The sequence below is a fragment of the Nanorana parkeri genome, unplaced genomic scaffold (assembly GCF_000935625.1).
Source record: "Nanorana parkeri isolate BGI_ZX_2015 unplaced genomic scaffold, ASM93562v1 scaffold262, whole genome shotgun sequence".
In the NCBI taxonomy this organism is placed as follows: Eukaryota; Metazoa; Chordata; class Amphibia; order Anura; family Dicroglossidae; genus Nanorana; species Nanorana parkeri.
In genome coordinates, this window is record NW_017306530.1 from 604545 (window position 1) to 623181 (window position 18637).

The 18637-nt window shown below is 40.1% G+C and overlaps 1 protein-coding gene across 1 annotated transcript in view; it reads left to right on the forward strand.

Moving 5' to 3' along the window:
- Positions 1-18637, forward strand: part of COL4A2 (collagen type IV alpha 2 chain) — a 169557-nt gene that overhangs the window by 26375 nt on the left and 124545 nt on the right. The window contains exon 3 of the mRNA XM_018557002.1: positions 7150-7230. Coding sequence (XP_018412504.1) covers positions 7150-7230 — 81 coding nt within the window. The remainder of the gene's footprint in view (positions 1-7149; positions 7231-18637) is intronic.

Below are 18637 nucleotides of genomic sequence, written 5' to 3' on the forward strand. Positions count from 1 at the left end.
CCAATATCACCATGGTGCTTATAATTTATTAGTTACATGTGTTTGTTTAGTTTTTCATCTAAAATATTACCAGAGACAGCTGTTGTCGACCACTATTTACAATTTACTTTCCTTATACAGGTGTTTCTAAAGCATGTTTATTGCCTGCTGCCTAATAGAAAAGCTTTCCAAAATAAATAAAGGATGAGAGCTTAATGAAATGGATGTGAAAGATGTGTCAGCTGACATGGTTTAAATTAAACCGAAAGGAAGTTAAATATTTATCTGTTTATATGTCTTAATACAAGTGGCTTACACAATAATAACAACATTCTTGGTTTCTGTACAGAAACACAAGGCTTGTCCTTAGAAGCTTTCCATAACAAATCTTAGAGTATTCGAAGCCAACATTTGAGTTTACCAATCGTTCCCCGCTGCCATTTTGTACAGCTGACCAGTTTAACACAAAAAAGCAACCTTTGTTGAGGTGTCATGACATAAATAATGTCACTATTCCTAATTAATGTATTCTTTGAATACTTATTAAAACTATATTTGCAGATTTTTTTGATGTATTTTTTTTGCTGATACGCTGATATGTCATTACAGCTGGGCGGAGCCCCACTCCGGCTGACACTTCGGCTCAATCGAGCCAAAACAAATGCCTTCGGCTCGGCTAAGCCGCTCGGCCGCCTTTGGCTGCTGTATGGGCTTTAGTGAATAGCCCGAACAGCAGCTCTTTGATTCGGCTGAACCGAAGGGCCCCGCAACCGAAGCTAGCTGAAGGATCAGCCGAAGCCATGGCTGGATCCTTCAGCAGCTTTGTGAATAGACCCCTCAGTATGTTATGTTTTTCAGGTCGAAAGTAATGTAATACCACATTATGGCTACTTGATGGAGCCAAGGAGCAAGAAAAAAGTATTTATTTCCTATACTCCTCAGTTCCATCTAGTGGCCATTTCTTTATATATAGAGTTGATTTAATTTGCAAGGTAAATTTCACTGTGCAAGGGAATCCCTTAGCTTAGTGGATGTGGTAAAAAAAAAAAAAAAAAAATTTGCAATGAATACATACTCACCTGCAAGGAAAACAAAAACATTTTTTTGCTTGCACATGTTTGGCTGGTGGAAGTCAGCTGAGCTTTACCTCATTCAATAAACCAAATGAAAATTCCCTTGCTCAATGAAAATTCCCGTGCAAAATAAACAACATATTGGCTTTTAGTAAAGCAACCCCTATATGTTTTTGCCAACATCCCTCAATAACTCACTGTATAAAATAGGACCTGCCAACAATAAGCGCAAAACTAGATCCTCATCCACTCCCCAGCTGTTATCACAGGAAGTCCAAACTCGCTGGACAATAATACTTAAACCTAAACTCTAGGCAGATACAAATAACACAAATTAATGCAGCTCTGTAATCTTTAATAGATCAATATTTTTTTTTTTTAATGGAAGTAGTGTGAGTACCTGAGTTTTATCTGGTATCAGCCTCTTATAGTCTCTATACAGCAGGACTGGAGTGTGAGAGGAAGAAGCAGCAGAAGGAGTTAATCAGTTCATATATTGACAATAAGCATGCTGATAGAAGGAATAAGCAAAGTGACAAAATTATTATTTCCATCACTATGCTGCTTCTTCTTTCACAGTCCAGTCATGGGCTGTGACAACCTGGGTGCAGAGGAAGTGGGTTGAATGATGCCGACCATCAGATTGAGGACATTTAAAGGCAGAAAAAGGTGCTGCGGAGGAAATCTCGGCCTTAAATGTCAATATTGCAGCAAAGGTTGGATTTGTTATGTTTTATTGGGCTGGGTTATTTTTGTCTGGCGCTCTGCTTTAATAAGTCAATTCAGTTGGTAGTATGAGGAACATTATAAATGCACAGAAAGTAGGCATAACAAAAGAAGCAAAATGTGTTGCAAGAGTTACATCAGGGCATGTATATAACACATCTCTTTACATGCATTTACACATTGTCCTCTTAATCATCAGTACATTGTTTAAAAAAAAATAACCTTCAGGAAGATGTTATGAGTCAAAGAGATGCAAAGAAAAATGTGCAATATAGTGATTCCTGTTTGCGTGCACTCTTAGGAGCACACTATTTGTAGTCAAAAGGCATCTTATGTTCCCTATACTAGAACAACATGTCCTGTCCTGAAGACAATACAAGAGGAATTACATTAAACCTGCCTTCAAGATATCTTTGTGCCTTGAATTCACACATTGTATTAAGTGGGAGCAAAAGACAATGGATCATTCTTGCATACATGAAGCAAAAGTCTATACATGCTTTGTACTTTTTTAGTGTAATTTTAATTTTCAAAGTTTCATCATGCTTAGTATACTGTATGTACTGAGTATGTCAGATGTTGAAATGAGAAAGAATAGGTTACCAGCACTCAGATTGGTTTCAAATAGATAAGTCCTTTTTATTGGACATACGTGTCACAATAGTCAAACAGCCGACGTTTCGGGGCCACGCAGGGTCCCTTCCTCAGGGCAAAAGATGTGACAATGTGATGGTGTCCACACACCACATATATACCCCATGATGTGAACCAATTATCAATAGACACCCCCCCAGTGATGTCAGAATGGCGGGAAAAACACAATTTTTAAAATACAAAAACATGTTTAAAAAACACATATATACTATCCATGTTACTCACAGTTTGTTGCCTCCAGTCTGAGGTTAAGAATGATGGCTGTGGCGGTGTAATGTAAATCATCTTGGCGATCTGCTAAGGATGTAAAGAGTGTGAGGCAGAGTTGCGATCCGGTGTCCTTCTGTGATATACACAGCATCGCCTTCTGTCCTGGTTAGACGCATATGATAGACGTCATTCGTAACCAGGGTGATGGGGAGATACAATTCTCCACGATTCTAGTGCGCATGCGCCAGCCGGAGTATCGGCAGAGTGTGGAAAGAGCAAGCGTACAGCTATTAGCATTACACAGGCACAGCACCATAATCTCAGAGTGGGGAAATAATATGATACTCGTAATGTCATAGATCAAGAAGAATATACAATCGTCCAAATTATTCAAACCTGACAAAGGAAGAATCAAACGCCTTGAAAATATTACAGAAGGACGACTCCATTATTATGAAGCCCGCCGATAAAGGGGGAGCCATCATCATTATGGACTACACCAACTATAAAAGAGACATGTATAATCTCAATGTTGAAATGAAACATCATTTAAAAAAATGTAGTAATTTTAACTGAGTTTGTTGCTTTAATTTATGACAATATTCTAGCAAAATACTCAGTTCACAAATATAAACATTACTCTTTTCACCAAAACCTTTAAAAACCTTCATTTCTAACGAATCAATATTCTATCTAATTAATAATTATTTTATCTTTGGCTGCTTTACCTGTTATCAATAGGCACCTCTAGGGAACTTACATTTAAAGTGGCACTAAGCTCAGGAGTTGAATCTTAAAAATGCATTCAAATACCTGAACTAATAACTAAAATTATTATTTAATTTTCTTGGTGCACCACTCGGCCGTAGATCTTCAACTCATCTCTGAATTGGTGCTGACACTGTCCTTCCTTCTGGAGGGTGGCTACGTTTGTTCCCCAAGGTCCCTGCAAAGTAGTCACCACTCCAAGCTCACTCCCGTGATGGACTTCAATCTCATGTTTAGTTTACTAATTTGTATTGAGATTGTAGCCAAAAGTAGCCACCCTCCAGAAGGAAGGACAGTGTCAGCACCAATTCAGAGATGTTTTGAGGATCTACAGTTGAGTGATACACAAATAAGATACATTTTGTTAATACTTAGGGTACTTGAATGCGCTTTTAAGGGTTAACTGAGTTTAGTGTCACTTTAAAATAAACTTGTATCAGCAATTCAAACTGACCACATGACCATCAGTATATAAGCAGAGCTTTAGGCAGATATAGGCAGATGAAGGTAAATTAAAATGTTGTCATTTTTTGCAAAAGTCAAGTCTGACCCAATCCCTTGACCACCTCCAAACTTCCCTATTGGTCCATTGGGAGACTGGAGAGTGCCACATTGCCCAGTCTTTGGTGGAAAAGTTTAGATTTGCATACAAAATCAGCCACCTATATCACTGATTCTGCTGATAATTTTGACATGCACTTTTACGGTTACTTATGAACAGTACTTACTCTCCCACATTGGGAACCAGCCAATGCCCGAGCATGTGTAATAATGTATTTATTTATTTATTACAGGTATTTATATAGCACCAACAATTTACATAGTGCACATTGGCATCAGTCCCTGCCCTTAAGGAGCTTACAATCTAAGCTCCCTATCTCGCATGCATACATACACGGCCAATTTAGAGAGGAGCCAATTAACCTTCCAGTATGTCTTTGGAGTGTGTGAGGAAACTGCAGTACCCTGAGGAAACTCATGCAAGCAGAGGGAGAAAATGCAAACTCCTTGCAGATAGTGTCCTGACTGGGATTTGAACCAGGGACCCTCCGTTTGACAGCTAACCTTTATCCCATGAACCGAGGCCATCTATACTTTTTCTCTGAATTGACGTAGTAAATAGAGGAAGTAAGCCCAGGAAGGCATGGTGCCAAATACCAAAAGTAATCTTTTCTGCAATTGCAGATTTAAAATGACCACAGATTTTCTTTTTCTGGGAGGATCAGGAAGCCATTAGCAACATTTCTTGACTGACTTTCAATACATATTCCAATAAGTACCTGAAAGTGCCTAAACTCTGCTTATTGCCACACAAAGCCCTACCAGGGATTAGGGTGGTGTTGGGGGATCTGGAACTAGTGGCAAACTGCTGTTCATGAGGATTGTGAATATTTTATTACTTTTCTGAGCACAAAGTCCTATATGCTTAGCAAAGAAAGGCTACATTCCACAAGTGAGAGCAGAGTCAGGCGAATTAACAAAATATTGAAATTGAATGTGTTACAAATTAGGTGATAGCAATCATGTTGATAAATTGTTCAGAAGAATAAGATGAAACCCCCACATTTAGTTTAACCCTTACTTGAGTATTATAATTAGTGAATTAATGTTCTGCATAATAATAAGTAAATAAGGATACTTTAATTGAGTAGTAAAGATCAGGTAGTGCATTTAGATTACCTACTATGGCTTGCTTATGCCAATGTATCTATTTACTGTTCAAAGGATGTCTAAACCCAACAGAAATGTAATGCACTTACAACTGCTGCTTACCAGTTCCTAGATGTGGTGGCTGAATGCGTTTTCTATTTTTTAGGGCTAAGTACACTTTCTAAGTACAGAAAAAAAACTGTTGATCTTTCCAGAATCCCAGTGTCTCTGTAATGTTCTGTGCAGTGAACTAATAACTTAAACAATATTCTCAGCTCTTACTAGTTCCCTTTTGTGAACTAAAGAACACCTCCTCCTAGGCAATGGAGATGAGAAGGCAGGAGGGTTTGTAGTCCACATCAGGAGAGCAGCCGAGGGTGACAATACTGATCCTCCATAGCAACAGGGCAGTAAGTGAGTGTTGTCACCCTAAGACAGGAAACAGGTTATTGGCAGAATCATCAGGTGAAAATCAGATCAAAAGAAAAGCCCAAATTTAACAAAAAGAGTGTAGCCACCACATCTAAGGACTGGTAGGCTGAAATATATTATATTTGTTGTTAGGGTTAGATATGCTTTAATCATAGTAATTTATAAAAAGTCGGCCTTTAGAACAATGTTAAATGATGAAGCTTTATCAAAACAAATATATAGTATGGTATGGTAAGCAAATGGTATTTTCATCTAGACTTGGATTGTTATTTTATAGAAACAGATCTGAAACAACTTTGAAGCTGCAGAATAAACAAAATGTGGTCCTGGTGGTGTAAGTGTTACATCATGTTGAAACTTATATAAACACCGTATCCAAATTACAATTGCTTCTGAGGTTATAGTTAAACTAATTTGAATATGTTATTTTTAACTGAATAGGCACGTTGTCAGCATGGCTGTATTTGGCTGAATTACTGTACATTATACTAGAAGGTGTCTCTCTTTCTCATCTCAGAAAGTTGGAAGGTATAAACATGTTCAGAGGCAGAAAGAGGAGATGAACAAAATAAAAATCATTGAAATCACTACATTTTGAGGCTTGGTGCACCATCTCTAACACTACTGCCTTAAGCACTTTCCCACTAGTGCCTAGTTATCATAGTTTCCAGATTAATGTGTGATATTTCTGAAAATAAGTCCTAAGGATGCCTACGTGGCATGACAAAAAAAACATTAATTTTGGTATTGGTTAGTCACTAGGTCGGTGTAGTAGCAAGACCAAACTCAATAGGGGAAGAGTATCAATAAACTCACCAGCTTGCCTATTGCCACTAAACAACACTGTGTTATACCGATTTCAGGCCATCTTAGCTTCAATAGGATCATGCTTTTAGTTAAAGTGGACCAGCAATTACTACAAATAAAAAGTGCTGGCAGATAACTGGACCGAAAAGTGCTTAGAGCAGGAATGTAAAAATAAATGCCCTCATCTCATCTCAACCTTAAAGTATATGTCAGAGCACAATTTTAAAAAAAATATGCAGTACATCTCTGCAATGCATGCACGTTTCCAATGCTCCTCCCTTTAAAGACCCTTTTCTGTTAGGGGTTAAAAAAAAAAAACCACACAGCATTTTTTGTGGACTGAATGATATTGGCGCTGCCCAACTTTCTTCTTTCTTTCCTATCCACCTACTCTCCCAACTCCACAAGATAAAGGCTATCCATTCTGTAGTTCCAAGATAAGAACTGGGAGGGCTAATTATTTGAGGTAACACAAGAATTGTGCACATTAATACAGGACAGCTTTGAATGTCTGACATGATCAACAGGTATTATTTTACACCTATTGAACAAACATTTTTTAAAAAAACACTTTCAATTGTATATTTATATAACAGATCAAATGAGACCAAATATGAGAAAGTCATTGTTAGGGCTTATATGCATTTTAAGCAAATTACTTTCATCATGCCCCTTCTTTGAAAAAGATAAATAAAGTATATGGGAAATTATTACTTTTAATGGAGTTTTATTTGAATAGAATTGAAGAATACAGAATTTACTAAAATTGTTTTATATGTATGGTACACAGTGGACACAATCCACACTTCATTCATCTTTTCATTAATATTATCTGTCTTTTTGATCTTAGGGTGGAAAGTCTTACACTGGGCCATGTGGTGGAAGAGACTGCAGTGAAGGATGTAAATGTTGGCCAGAGAAGGGCAGCCGTGTAAGTAGCAATTGTCAAATTTTTATATTGAACTTACAATAAGATTTGTATTCTTTGTAATTCATCTTCATTTAGTAGGACACACAGGCATCATTTTGCCTTTTGGGAAGGAGCACTTATAATGTCAAAACTGTCTTATTAGGGATACACAGATACCAAGTACTGTACTTGGTATAAGTACTGATATTTGTTCAGCTATTTTTTCAGACTAGACTAGAGAAAAACTTAAAAGTTAGGAGGTGTATATATATATATATATATATTAGGGATGCACTGATACCATTTTTTCCAGACCAAGTACAAGTACCGATACTTGTCCAAGTACTCACACATACCAATTACTGATACCCTTTTTTTATTGTCATGTGTAAGTGTTTCTAAAACAATACGAACTAGTGATTTCAGGACAGCGGTGGAGCACCGGGGACTAGTCGCAGCTGCAACCACTGCAACCCTGGTAGTATTCATGAAAATGCCAAGTATCGGCATATGCTATCTGAACTGGTATCTGTGCATCCCTATGTCTTATGCATAAATCATCAAATATACTCATATATACTCATTTACCTATTCTGGAGCATTTTGTGCTGATCTAAGTCAAGCGTCCTGTCAGCTGGATAGAAGCTTTAAAGCATGTATCTGTAACTTTGCAAGTTTGAATGAACAGATTTTTAAAGAAGAACTCCAGGAAAAAAAATTACCCTTGCAGTGGGGCTACAACAAGCACTGCAAGGGTTAAGTGCTTGTTTGTGTCTAGGTTCTATAAGAAAAAGGTATACTTATCAGACTATTCGAGCTGGCTTTTTCTTAGACCAGTGTCTAGAATGTCTCTTCCCCCTCTGCTGTAGCAGTCTATGGATCCTGGTGTCACCACACTCTATATACTGTGCATAAACTGTGTAAAGACATGAGGACGCCAAGGAGCATTACGTCTGTGCAGCAGAGGAGACGACACACTTCAGTGATCACAGAAGCAGGGAGTCGGCTCTGGTGAGTATAATTTTTTTTAGCCCCTAGACAAAAACCCCACTGTAAGGGTTAATAATTGTTTTACCTGGAGTTCTTCTTCAAGATGTCCCAATATGCAGCAGCTGTATCATTTTCAAAACAAAACAGTTAATTGCTGTTAATTGTGGAAAAACAGTACTTCAGTTCCAGATAAGTGCTTGTATCTAGGCATATGAGACTTGCATGTACACAGCCAAGAGAATAAAGGATTTTCAGGGATTACAGGGATTTAACTGATTGTGTCCTCTATAGACCAGAATCTTTGTATAGTGATATACCCTGGATAATGCTTGCACAAAGACAGATGAAGTCGGGGGCAAGTGATCTTTTTGAAAGAAAGAAAAAACACTTACACATTACTAAGTGTGCATGCACTTACCATCAAATATACTCTGAGTGGCCAGTTTATTATGACCACCTGATGTTTGTAGGCAAATTAGCTATAATTAGCTATAATTTTGCGCTGAAGTTGCTAGAGTGCCAGACCATCATAAATAGGGAAGCAGGTTGTTTACCACGACAGTAGAAGTGATTTTTTTCTGAAGATAGGGGTAAACAACGTGATTTAACAGCCTTTGAACGTGGGATGATTGTTGGCGCTCAGAGCCATGGAGCGAGTATCAGCAAAACAGCAGAATTCGTTAAATGTTCAAGAGGGGCTCATTGTTAAAGTGTTTAAAGACTGGACTGGCAGCCGCAAATCTGGGTCTGAACGTGCGAATTGTGGCCGTCAGCGACTAATTAATGTTAGGGCAGAACAGAGAGTGGCAAGACTGGTAGAGAGAACAACAGAAGGGCAACAGTGCAGTGTCAGATTCCTCGTATCAACTTTCAACATCTCGTGGAGTCACGAGGCGGCCCAACGAAGTCATCTCGTGGAGTTATCTCGTAGCCCAACTAAGTACTGATGGGGTGGTCATAATAATCTGGCCACTCAGTGTATATCTGACACTGAGTTCACTTTATTAAGAACTAAACAGATGACAATAACTAAACATTTAATTAGTAAATCATGTCAGTAGTCATTGTTAGTAGTCAGCATTAGTTTTCAGGAGTCAAAGTCAGTAGTCAGTGTCGGGAGTCAGGAGTCAGAGTCAGTAGTCAAAGTCAGTAGTCAGCATTAGTTGTCAGGAGTCAAAGGCAGTAGTCAGCATCAGGAGTCAGTAATCAAAATCATGTGCCAGAGTCAACAGTCAACAGCAAAAAGTTTCCCAGCACACTCACCAGCCAGCATGCAAAAAACCTGTCTCACCGCTAAGGTTAAAAACAGAGGTTTAGATACACGTCTTCTGCAGAAAATGTGAATGCCGCACCGCCTCGCCAAGGCACCTCTATATAGTGCGGTCCTAACTCTAAACTATGAGAGTCTCCATCTAGGAGCACATGTAGCAAAAGATAAAATTGGGTGCGGGTTTGTCAGGAGGAAGCCCAACCTCCCTTAAAGGTACAGGGACGCACAAGGGACCCCGCACATCACAACGGCAGCTGAGACCCCCCATGCGTCACTGCACCAAATCAGTCAAGCAAAACAAATGGCAAAGGCACTCATCAATTTGTCACCAGCTTTACAGCAAGGTGCACATGGTAGGGCTTTATACAGTACAACAGCAAAAAGTTTCCCAGCACACTCACCAGCCAGCATGCAAAAAAACTTGTCTCACCGCTAAAGGTTAAAAAAAAGAGGTTTGGATACACTTCTTCTGCAGAAAATGTGAAAGCCGCACTGCCTCGCCAAGGCACCTCTAGTCAACAGTCAGACGTCAACATTAGACATCAATAAAGTCAGACGTCAACGATTAGTGTCACTAGATACTTTTGTTACTCTGCCTCCTTTTAGAGCCGATGTACAGCTGATTTCAGCCGATGTACGGCTGAAATCAGCCGTACAAGCCAGAAGTGAATTGCCGAACAGCATTCAGCTCACTTCACTTCGGCTCGGTTATTCACTCGGTTGCCGGTTATTTTGATTCGAACCTCTGCACATAACCCTGGCACCTGACTCCTGACAAGTTTGACTGTAGTTTAATGCATTGTTGAGGTGCTCAAGGATATGATCATTGGATTGCTGACTAAAGATAGAAGGAAGTCAAAGTCAGCCATCTGCTACATTTCCAACCTCATTTCTAGATATCACACAAACTGTTCTCTCCACTCCTCCCAAGACCTCCTTCTGTCTAGCTCCCTCGTCACCTCCTCCCATGCTTGCCTCCATGACTTCTCCAGAGGCTCTCTAATGCTCTGGAACTCCCTAACACAACCTATTCGACTATCTTCTAATCTGTCTGCCTTTAGGTGATCCCTCAAAATCACCTCTTCAGGGAAGACTATTCCACTAAAAACTGTACATCTACTCTCTTTCAATTAGCTCATTCCTCACAGTTATTACTTTCTGTATCACCTGACCCTCCTTGTAGATTGTAAGCTCTCACGAGCATGGTCCTTCTAATCCTTTTGTATGGTGATGTATTGTAATTGTACTTTCTCCCAATATGTTTTAAAGCGATGCACAAACTGTTGGCGCTATACACTGAGTGGCCAGATTATTATGACCACCTGACGTTTGTAGGCAAATTAGCTATAATTAGCTATAATTTCGCGCTGAAGTTGCTAGAGGGCCAGACCATTATAAATAGGGAAGCAGGTTGTTTACCACAACAGTAGAAGTGATTTTTTTCTGAAGATATGGATAAACAATGAGATTTAACAGCCTTTGAACGTGGGATGATTGTTGGCGTATCAGCAAAACAGCAGAGTTCGTTAAATGTTCAAGAGCAGCTGTTGTTAAAGTGTTTAAAGACAGGACTGTCAGCCGAAAATCTGGGTCTGAACGTTCCGAATTGTGGCGGTCAGCGACTAGTCAATGTTAGGGCAGAACGGAGAGTGGCAAGACTGGTACAAGACAACAGAAGGGCAACAGTGCAGTGTCAGATTCCTAGATATCACACAAACTGTTCTCTCCACTCCTCCCAAGACCTCCTTCTGTCTAGCTCCCTCGTCACCTCCTCCCATGCTTGCCTCCATGACTTCTCCAGAGGCTCTCTAATGCTCTGGAACTCCCTAACACAACCTATTCGACTATCTTCTAATCTGTCTGCCTTTAGGTGATCCCTCAAAATCACCTCTTCAGGGAAGACTATTCCACTAAAAACTGTACATCTACTCTCTTTCAATTAGCTCATTCCTCACAGTTATTACTTTCTGTATCACCTGACCCTCCTTGTAGATTGTAAGCTCTCACGAGCATGGTCCTTCTAATCCTTTTGTATGGTGATGTATTGTAATTGTACTTTCTCCCAATATGTTTTAAAGCGATGCACAAACTGTTGGCGCTATACACTGAGTGGCCAGATTATTATGACCACCTGACGTTTGTAGGCAAATTAGCTATAATTAGCTATAATTTCGCGCTGAAGTTGCTAGAGGGCCAGACCATTATAAATAGGGAAGCAGGTTGTTTACCACAACAGTAGAAGTGATTTTTTTCTGAAGATATGGATAAACAATGAGATTTAACAGCCTTTGAACGTGGGATGATTGTTGGCGTATCAGCAAAACAGCAGAGTTCGTTAAATGTTCAAGAGCAGCTGTTGTTAAAGTGTTTAAAGACAGGACTGTCAGCCGAAAATCTGGGTCTGAACGTTCCGAATTGTGGCGGTCAGCGACTAGTCAATGTTAGGGCAGAACGGAGAGTGGCAAGACTGGTACAAGACAACAGAAAGGCAACAGTGCAGTGTCAGATTCCTTGCATCACCTTTCAACATCTCGTGGAGTCACGAGGCGGCCCAACCAAGTCATCTCGTGGAGTCATCTCGTGGCCCAACGAAGTACTAATGGGGTGGTCATAATAATCTGGCCACTCAGTGTATAAATCCTGTATAATAATAATGATAATAATATTAAGAGCATGAAGTAAACTGAGGTATGTCTTAAAATGGACACCATATAAGTGTGCTCCCTTGCTTTGTGTTTATCCTGCATAATAGCGGGCAAATTGCTTGTGTCCAGCATGTCATGGATAGTAGACATTCAGAACCCAGCCCTACAGGAACATTTTATGGGTAGCAAAGCACATAGTTGCAGCATTGATGTGAACACACACCGAGCAGAAATCAGTCATGGTTATGAGCACCTGTCACTAACAGCACACAGCCACAGATTTAAGTGCTTTCATTAGGGGTTGAGTTTACATCATTTTATAGAGCACTAATAATAGGAAAAAATGCGTCCCATTGTTGTGTAGAATTGAATATGCTTTACCATATATCCATCAACATCAGCATTTCCTGTCAAATCTGGCAGCTGGTCAGGAGGTGGAAAGCATTCCTAACGCTTTGTTCTATCTCTCTGCAACAGTAGACCATTGGTTATAATGACGTATTCCCGACTGAAAACAGCAGGCAATAGACTACTAATTAAGCCACAACACGTGCATATATTAGACAATACAATCTCTGTACAATTTGTTTTTCTGCCTACTGTGCAGTATGCGATTGATGTAGAAAATTCTCACAGTAATGTAATTTCCTGCACAAGTTAGAAGTGGCTGAAGGAAGTAGGAAGTGAGGGGAGTCCTTGTACCTGCTTCACTATAAGGGTGGAAGAAGCGCCACAACCAAGCAAATTGCTGAGCACGAGTTATGTAGGTGGACTGGTAATCAGGGGTGGGGGGGGGGGGGTTTGGATAGACTGAAAGTGGTGACTTTGTTCGATTGATGTTGTCGGTGATCGGTTGCGGTGACTGGAGGGGGCATCGTAATCCAAAATCATGATGAGTACATTAAGGAAGCCCACCATCTCCTGTCTGATACTTCCACCTACCAAGCACTTCAAACAGATCCACTATCCCAATTCCTCACAGACCTCAAAACTCAGAGAAAACAGAGAAAGCATTTGAGGAGGAGATAATCACACACAAAGAAAAATCAGTCCTCTGTCCCACACAACCCAAAACACCTTACTTTTATCACTTACCAAAAATTCATAAAAATTAGGTCACACCCCCAGGCCGCACAATCATTTCCAGCATTGACAGCCTCACAAGTGGCCTCTCCCGGTACGTAGATCACTTCCTACAGCCCATAGTAACCTCCCTACCATCTTACTTCAGAGACTCCGGACACCTAATTGAAATATTATGCCATTATTCCTGGGAACCCACCTACCACTGGTTATCCCTAAATGTGTGCTCCCTTTGCACTTCAATACCCCATGAAGTAGGTCTTCAGGCACTACGTTAATACCTTTCACAACAACCAGCGCTCTACCACAAACAAGCATATTTCATCCTGAATTGTACACGAACCACCCTAGAACCCAATTATTTATCGTTCCTAGAAAAACTCTAGTTACAAATCCAAGGCACAGCTATGGGGGCAAATTACGCCCCTGGCTATGCCAATCTAACCATGGGTTACTCGGAACAATTACACATTTGGCAAAACAACCCCTTCGCCAAACACCTGATCTATTATGGCCGTTACATAGATGACATCATCATCATATGGGATGGACCATCAGACACCATCACTGATTTTCTGACACATGGCAATACCAATTCCTCAGGTTTAAAGTTCACCTATGTCATCAATAGCCTCAATCTAGTCTTTTTAGACTTAGAACTCTCCAACATCAATGAGACAATCATTACAAAAACGCCCTTCAAGCCCACCACCGGCAATTCATACCTCCACATGTTGCCACCACCCTCTGTGGAAAAAAACGTTCCAAAGGGCCAGTTCTGGAGACTAAATAAGAACTGCATTAAAAAAGACGATTAACTCAGACAAAGCCACCTCCTTAGAGACAAATTTCTAGAGAAAGGTTACCCAAAACACCTCATCACCAAGGCTGAAGACCACTTCATCACACAAAACGCAGTATCCAAGCACAAAAAAACACAGAAACCACATGATAAAATAGTATGCTTTATCTCTTCTTTCAACAGCAGATTCAAAGCCATTGGGGGTGATTTACTAACCTAGTGCGTGCGTGTGATTTTCACACAGCAAAACGTATTTATCAACCAAAAAGTCTCTAAAAGCATATTTCCACTAATGCCATATATGGAAAAATCATGCACATGATGCATATATAATGCTGCTTCACAGTTTAGACAAAAATGGTTAGCTCATGCATTTACATTCCTGCATTCATCAACGCAAGCAACATAACATAGAGCTAATTTACACCACATTACCTTGCAATTCATTGCAGGGCTTTGCACAACACACCTGCTGGGTGTGTACACACTACAAAGGTGTTTAGATTCCACCCATAGATCATGCTGGGAGGGAACACACTACAGAGGTGTATACATGTTCGTGGTGTGTCTATAAGGTTAGTAAATCAACCCCATTGAATCTATCCTGAAAAAAGAATTGGCACTTACTCCTGTTTGATCTAAAATTGGGCCCAATACTCTCACCCAAACCATCTGTAGTTTTCAAAAAAGCTAGAAGCATCAAAAACATAGTGGCACCCAGCAAATTATCCACCAAAATGTCCAAATCCAAACACACATTCCTTTTTAATAACAGGATAGGAGTTCACCGACAACATCAATCCAACAAAGTCACCACTTTCAGTCTATCCAAACCAGTCCACCTACATCACTCACCCACAGCGTTTTCTTGGTCGTGGCGCTTCTTCCTCCCTTTCTGTTCCTTCAATACACAAATCAGACACCCGGGTCCGTACACATTAGAAGCTGCACACCAAATAAACACCCCCAAGGCCTCACCCCCCAAAAACCCACCCACCCACGGAGAGCACTGCAACACTGGACTTTCCTTCTCAAAACTTTTCAAATGTTTCACTATAAATGGCAGCAGGTAGGACTATGCAATAAAGTGTGGTAACATCCTGTCAATGCATATAATTAACCAGGGGAGGATTGTTTTTATCTTAGCAAAAGTGGAATTACACTTTAACGCTAGTGAGACACAAAGTATATTGAGAGAGCTAATCATGCTCAATACGCACATTTGTGAGATACTTCAAGCTGTTTTGTTCAAGCCAACAACTTATTCTTTCAACTTAAGGGCTGTTGGAAGCACTCTGTCAAATCTGCCATAAAGATGACACTTGCGCGGATGTACTTGCAGCCGCCTCAGTATCTACTTTGAACATAACTCTGTCGCTATCCTGAATGACCCCACTTTTGGCAAGAGCATAGTTTGCCTCTCTTGAAGTAAACTATTTTTCTGAGAATTGGATGCATTTGTAATATGACATTACAGAAACATCACAAAGGAAATGTCATTGATGTCATTTGTAGGACATGTCCCACTTACTTAACTAAGTCTAAGCTAGTAAGTTTACATGTGTTTTGCTGTGCCTGTGGCTTATCTGAATTTTCTATGTTCATTAAACCTTCAAAGTATTCTGCAAGTAAAGGTTATGTCAGTTTACCATGTAACATTGTCACTGTGTGAGTTGTCAGCTCTTGTCCTATAGCCAGAATCTGACCTGTCTTGCTGCCTGTGGACAAATGCCAAATGGTGCTGGAAAACACATATTATAATAATAGTACGGTGTTATTTGTTTTACGAAACATATTGCATAATTGCCATTAATAAGATACATTTTTAGCATATAGAATATAAAGTGTTTATTTTCCTATCTATCACTTCACCAAAAGCAGCTTATATCTTATCTTTCTCTTACAATGTAAGGCACCAATGCAGACTTTTTTGTCCCATAGTCGGCCACTAAACCTGCCACTTAATTTTCATAAATCAGGCATGTTTTTTACCATTAATGGTTAAATATTTAAACTTTTTAATAGTTTATCAAATTACTGTAGAAGATATTTCAAATTAAGATTATAATATAGTAGTAATATTTTCTAACATAAAGCTGACTTCCTTTCCACTTATCTCTACTTACATTTCTGAAAGTCATTAACTTTCTGTCCTATGTGGAGGATCAACTTGCATGAAACGTAAAGGTGAGATGGAGTATCAGGGCTGAAGCCCCCTCACCTAAGGTTACACAAACAGTTCTATCCTCCTTAAACCTTATTCACATGGCTGAGTAGGGCACCACAAAGAATCAGCGCAAAGCTGCAGCGGGAATCTCAGGTGTTGCGATCAGCCACAGCCAGAAAGCCCATACAGTGAATGACAGGCTGACAGGAGCCGCTGCTGTTCACATGTAACTGGATATCAAGCGGTTACGGGCAGCTAGGGACAGATGAGAGGCCCTAGGCATAGGGTTGCCACCTGTTCAGAATTCACCCGGACAGTCCGGGTTTTGAATGCTGTGTCCGGGTTTCATGGCAGCAGAAACCTGGACACAAGATGTCAGGCAGACAGGGACAACCAAAATTAAGATAGAAGTCACTGGCGCCCCACTGAAAATAGTCTCAACTGTGATATTTACATATAAATAAGCTGCGACTCATTCTCCCCAAAAAATGTCCGTGCATCGTCAGAGTGTTCGGGTTTCGCTAGAAAAGGTGGAAACCCTACCTAGGCGCGATCTGTCTGCTTACAGTGCCACATTTCTGTCCCTAGTCACATGTAAACGCTCTGCATGTAGTTACATGCAAACAGCCACATACAGCTACAGATCATTTCAGTTGATTTTTACAGGCTTCCTGGCAAATAACTGTGATCCTCACTGCAACTTTACGCTGTTTCTTTGTAGTGTACAGCCCTGATTGGCCTAATGAATGAGGCCTCAGCCTTAGCCATTACAAACCAGTCTGGAAAGGAAAAAGTGTGTAACTTTATGTTGACAGCAGAATCATACATCCAGGTTTTGAAGTGTTTTTACTTCCTTTGTCCCTAAGGTGAGGTGAGGTAGACAGGGGAGGGGACAAGCACAGCTGGCTCTTGCTCTGTCAGGCGGCGGGTTTATATGTGGTTATATGCTGACAACGTAGAACCACGCTGCAGCCGGGAGAGATCCCGACAATATTGTTGGGATCTCTCCCAGCTGCAGCATGGTTCTGTGCTGTCAGCATATAATGGCCAGTAATCCGCTATATGCTGACTTTGACTCACAAGAGTGCATTAGTAAATGTATTCCTGTGACCCAAAAGAGAACTGAATCCAAAACAAAGGTTTGGCCTTAGTTCTCTTTTAAGCAATTTTACTCGACAACAATTTCTGAGTGAGAGAACAGCCAGGTTTTAATCAAGAAATTAAAATTCACAGGAAAAAAAAGAAATTGTACAGACTTGATGCACACTGTGTAAGTTGCTTTGGAAAGTCATATTTTCAAAAGGAGAGACCCGGCTGGTTTACCATGAAATAAAAAATAGAGAGTACTGTGCAAGCTACAGCCAGAGGTCTAGCCTGGACCTGCTTTATGTATCCGGTACGCCCTGGCCATGACCTAGGTTCTCTGACTGTGCTTTACTAGTACTTGTCATGAGCTCTGAACTGAACCTGACTATAATTCTGCTTGACAACTAGTACTGCCAATGATGCTTAAGGTACTCTCAGCTGTCAGCAGCAGGGTGTCTGTGGGATACAGACTGAGAACTGTTCTGCAGTCAACCTCATCCCCACCACAAGTGGCTTTGGTGAAGGACAGGCACTTACAGAGCCTACACCTCAGTGAGACTCTTCTACCAGCTGCATACCTCATGGTGTACACATGCACTGCTATTGAACCTCCTCTCCAGTCTGTAATTGTCTGCACTTATCCACCCTTCCTGAACCTGAACCCTACTTTCTTATCTTGTGCCTTACCCAAGTGACCTCCAGCCCTAACTAGTCTACACTGATTCCTTATCTCCACACCTTTATATTTATTGCCTCTGTAAACACTTGTTCCTGATGTCTTGAGTATCTATAATTCTTCTGCCATCAGGTTCCTCTACCCTAAAAGTCTTCCAAGAAATGTTGCCAGCTGTTTGTGACACCAATTATAAGACAGATAAGGGGACACATTTTTGAATGTCATAAATATGGAAATATGTCAATGCACTGTATAAAAGTGCTCAGAATGGAAGACTCGCCACTATAATACTGTTGTCTATATATGTGGCAGCTGACCATCTGTCATTTTTTTCTTTAGTACTAATCACTTAAATATGGTGGTTCTGCTGTTCATGATCCACCTCCATGTTTTCAAATCACCTGTTCAAGTTCCATAGTTTACCATTATCACTGAAAAAACTACCGGCTTTCATTTATTGGTTTTTATTTATACTTAAATCACAGATTACACACATATTTAATAAAATGTAATTTTTGTATGTATTAAATATAGTGATCATTTAATTATTTAGGATGCATTTACATAGTAGCTTGAGAATTAAAAAAGTATGGTCTGAAGTAAAGACATCCCCACTGTTGTTCATTTCTTTGGAAACATTGTGGCTTAAAGTTGTGGAGTAGACCTGACTTCAGGTAAAATGAAGGATGAGAATATATATATATATATA